The sequence below is a fragment of the Morone saxatilis genome, unplaced genomic scaffold (genome assembly GCF_004916995.1).
Source record: "Morone saxatilis isolate NCDOM2014 unplaced genomic scaffold, NCSU_SB_2.0 Contig16, whole genome shotgun sequence".
NCBI lineage: Eukaryota > Metazoa > Chordata > Actinopteri > Moronidae > Morone > Morone saxatilis.
In genome coordinates this window covers 4,522,972-4,526,337 of record NW_023339718.1, presented here as the reverse complement: position 1 = coordinate 4,526,337, position 3,366 = coordinate 4,522,972, and the positions used below count along the sequence as shown (strand labels likewise).

The 3,366-nt window shown below is 39.0% G+C and overlaps 1 protein-coding gene across 6 annotated transcripts in view; it reads right to left on the bottom strand.

The window, feature by feature from the left end:
- Window positions 1–3,366, bottom strand: part of ncor2 (nuclear receptor corepressor 2) — a gene marked incomplete at both ends in the record, with an annotated part of 104,538 nt that overhangs the window by 52,451 nt on the left and 48,721 nt on the right. For all 6 annotated transcript variants that reach the window (XM_035658165.1, XM_035658171.1, XM_035658170.1 and 3 more), the window contains 2 exon segments: window positions 1,599–1,651; window positions 3,213–3,269. In XM_035658165.1, the coding sequence (XP_035514058.1) occupies window positions 1,599–1,651; window positions 3,213–3,269 (110 nt within the window).

Here is a 3,366-nt window from a genome sequence, read left to right as displayed (position 1 = left end):
AAATCATTTTCCAGGAGTTTTCCTTGACAGTACAGGGACAGCACCTGCTCACAACGGTGGTCAGCGCTCACAGGACACTTTGCATTAGCTCACTTTCATGACACTTGGCTGTTCTCACATTTATTATTATTATTATTAATGATTATTTTCTGCTGCAGCCTCAGCGGAGCATAAATAACAGTTCAAATCAAGTAGAATTGAATTCATTTCACAGAAACTTCATCTTTTAACCTTTTAACTATTTAAAGGAAGAGGTAAAGTGCTCATTGCAAGTACAATTAACAATCATCAACCACAATATTCAATGCAGATTTGATCATTTATAGGCTGTATGTATTTAGTGTAGTGGTTTACATAATCTAAGTGAGCATGAAATACTATTAAAATATTGCATGACAACATGAGTAATTTTGAGGATATTTGGTCATTTTAATTAAGTTGTCTCCATGACTGGAAAACTAGTCTCTAAATTCCCAGATTTTCAACGACACATGGGAACCCTGCGGAAGAATTCATAACAACATTATCGCAATAAAAAAATAAAATACAGCTATCAGTCAAATTCTTTAACCTTTATTGTGTGTGTTGTCTGTAGGACCAGTGTGTAGGATTCAGTAGCATCCAGCAGTGTAGTTGCTGACTGAAAGGGAAATGACGGCGGAACCACAAAGCGGGAACGTAGAGAAATGGACATTTTTAAGAAGCTTTAATCACATATTCAAGGTCCTCACAATTTTTTGGAAGTTTCAATGAAAACTATATTTTTATACTTAATTCAAAAGTATCAAATTCAAAACACGAAGGCACACAATTAACACTGCTCTTACATAATACAGAAACTTTAGTAATGGATTAAACACAGAGTTGTGACATTTTACAGATTAATCTGCCACCATTACTGCAGTGTCACACTCCAACTGAATTATTATTTTACCCTCTGGAGCTGCCCCCGTTGCACACGTTTATTCCAGTAAGTTTACATAATGACAATTTCACATCCCCCTCTGAAATGCCACTCGTTGCAGTCTGCCAAGCGGGAAGGGGGAGTTGAGGTGTGGGGGTGGAGACAAGTGGCGAGTCTCTCTCGCAGAGGCAATTTACAACCACTAAAGGGAATTGATAGCTGCTAAGGTCACCAAGTTTCAATTTCCACTGGTAGTAGCAGTGAAATGACAAATTAAAAAAACATCTGCTAACATAATGCTACAGGAATTCTGGTCACTGCATGAATGAACCATTTATATTCAGACGTATTGAATTTGTACACAAATATCCCTTATAAATACAATCAGTAACAGGTCAGCTTTCTCCCTGTAGTACAAGGCGTTGCAACCTTTTCAGGCCGGTTGCCCTTTGATTCCAACACCCTCATCAACCCAGTGTTATTATGCGAGTTTCAGTTTGCTTTACTCTTGAAATGCGTTATTTACAATTGATGATAGATTTAACAAGTATTTTTTGTGTTTTAGAGGTGACACAATTTGCATTTCAACCAAACCTACGTGAGCTCTTGTATCCATGGTTAAACTCTTTCTTCAATGGCTGGATATAAAACATCTATTAATGTGGAAGTGTGTTGTGTGCAGTGACAGACTCACATTTTGATGTTCTCATGGTACTGCTTGGTATCAGAAGGCTGATTGTACAGAGGCTGGAAAGTAAGAAGAAACAAAACAGATCAAACAATCGATCATATTTTCAGTTGTGCAACACATTGTAAATAAAACACATGAAGGCCAAATGCAGAGTTCATCCTGTAGAACATCCCGTCAATATGATTCCAACCCCACAACAAATAAATGTAGGAGTTCAATGTTTGCAGAAATGTTCATTAAATAACATGAATCACTGAAAGCTGACTGGCAATAGCAAGCAGACTGTAGCTCCTTCAAACATCACTACATTTTCTGTATTTATTTTGTCTTTATTGCTTTTTATTGAATGATATATGATTGGGTTTCACTTTAAAAGGTCTGAGCCAAAATTGTTCGTGTCAAGTGGATCAGGAGATTCAGGTTTCATCAAACTTCTGTTTTAATCTGTTTTATTGAAACATGACAGAATGAATAAAGGTATTATCTATGACAGCAATAGCCTGCAGTCATCGGAAAAGGAAGCGTTGAGTTTGGATGAATGGAGCAGCGCAAACATTAAGACGGTGCACCTGGCGGGTGCTGTTGCCCCAAGAGGAGAGGTAGAGATAGGAGCCATGTTGGCCCAGCTTGGATTTAAGGCTGCTCCTGGCTAATGTCCTGTCTGGAAGAAATGGGACTCAGGCTGGCCAAATAGCAGTGAATTAGAGACTGTTGTGCCCACATCTTTACAGAGACCTGCTCCATTAAGCGCTCGATAGGCGGACCGTGTTCGGGGGCCGACAGAGCGCAGGGGACTCTCTGTTTACATAATGATGCTTGGTGCTCAAACGCTGTCAAAGTGGATGGACACCATTTTTTGCTGCCGTTTACATTCAGTTCATGCACTGCATTATTTCCTGGATGTGTCACTGTATAATATGTGTATATAAATAACTGTATACATCGTTTTATTTTATTTATTTTATTCTAATATGAATTTAATTATCTTTTTTCTATGTGTGTAGTATGAAGGGACAGCTAACTTGTCGTTGCACAACACTGGGTTGTATGATAAATAAAATGTGCTTGATCTTTAAATTCAATCCACAGACCTCAAAAGGAACTTCCTCCACCACAGAGGATAACCTGTTTTGTGTAGCGCCTTGCGTGGGCTCAATAGGTAATTCGTTTAACAGAACCAGGTGATCAAATGTCTGTGTGAGTGCGAGTAAGATGGATGGACAGATACTTTAACAGATAGAGGATGAGGGAGTAGAAAGGTAGTCAGCAAAAGTGCCTATTTTAAAAATATAGTGGAGTAAAAAGGCATCAGCTGGGTTGACTTTCTATTCTCAGTGGGTTTTTATACAACTCTCAATATCAATATATTCAATACAGCTTAATGGAGCTTTAAATACAGTAATCAAATATTTCCACTTCATTACTTTGCGCCCCTGCTAATAACAGGGGACATTATGAGATTCAGACCTCCTCCTCGTCTCTCTGAAGCATCTGTTATCCCTCTAACCTGACTGTCAATATAATGGTCCCACTTGTCCATAACACACAAAGACACATGAGAGCAGGAAAAAGAAAAATACAAGCACACAAATAAAAACAATCCAAATCTTTACTCACCAGTTCTACTCTGGGTCCCAGTCCCTCCAGTATCCTATGAGCCTCCTCTGCCTTTTTCTGGTAAAAAGAGAACACAAACAAAAAGTACTACATTAGCCGGCTGCCTGCACCTCTGCCATCACCACGGCAACGCAGCGAGCACGCTCACTTGGTC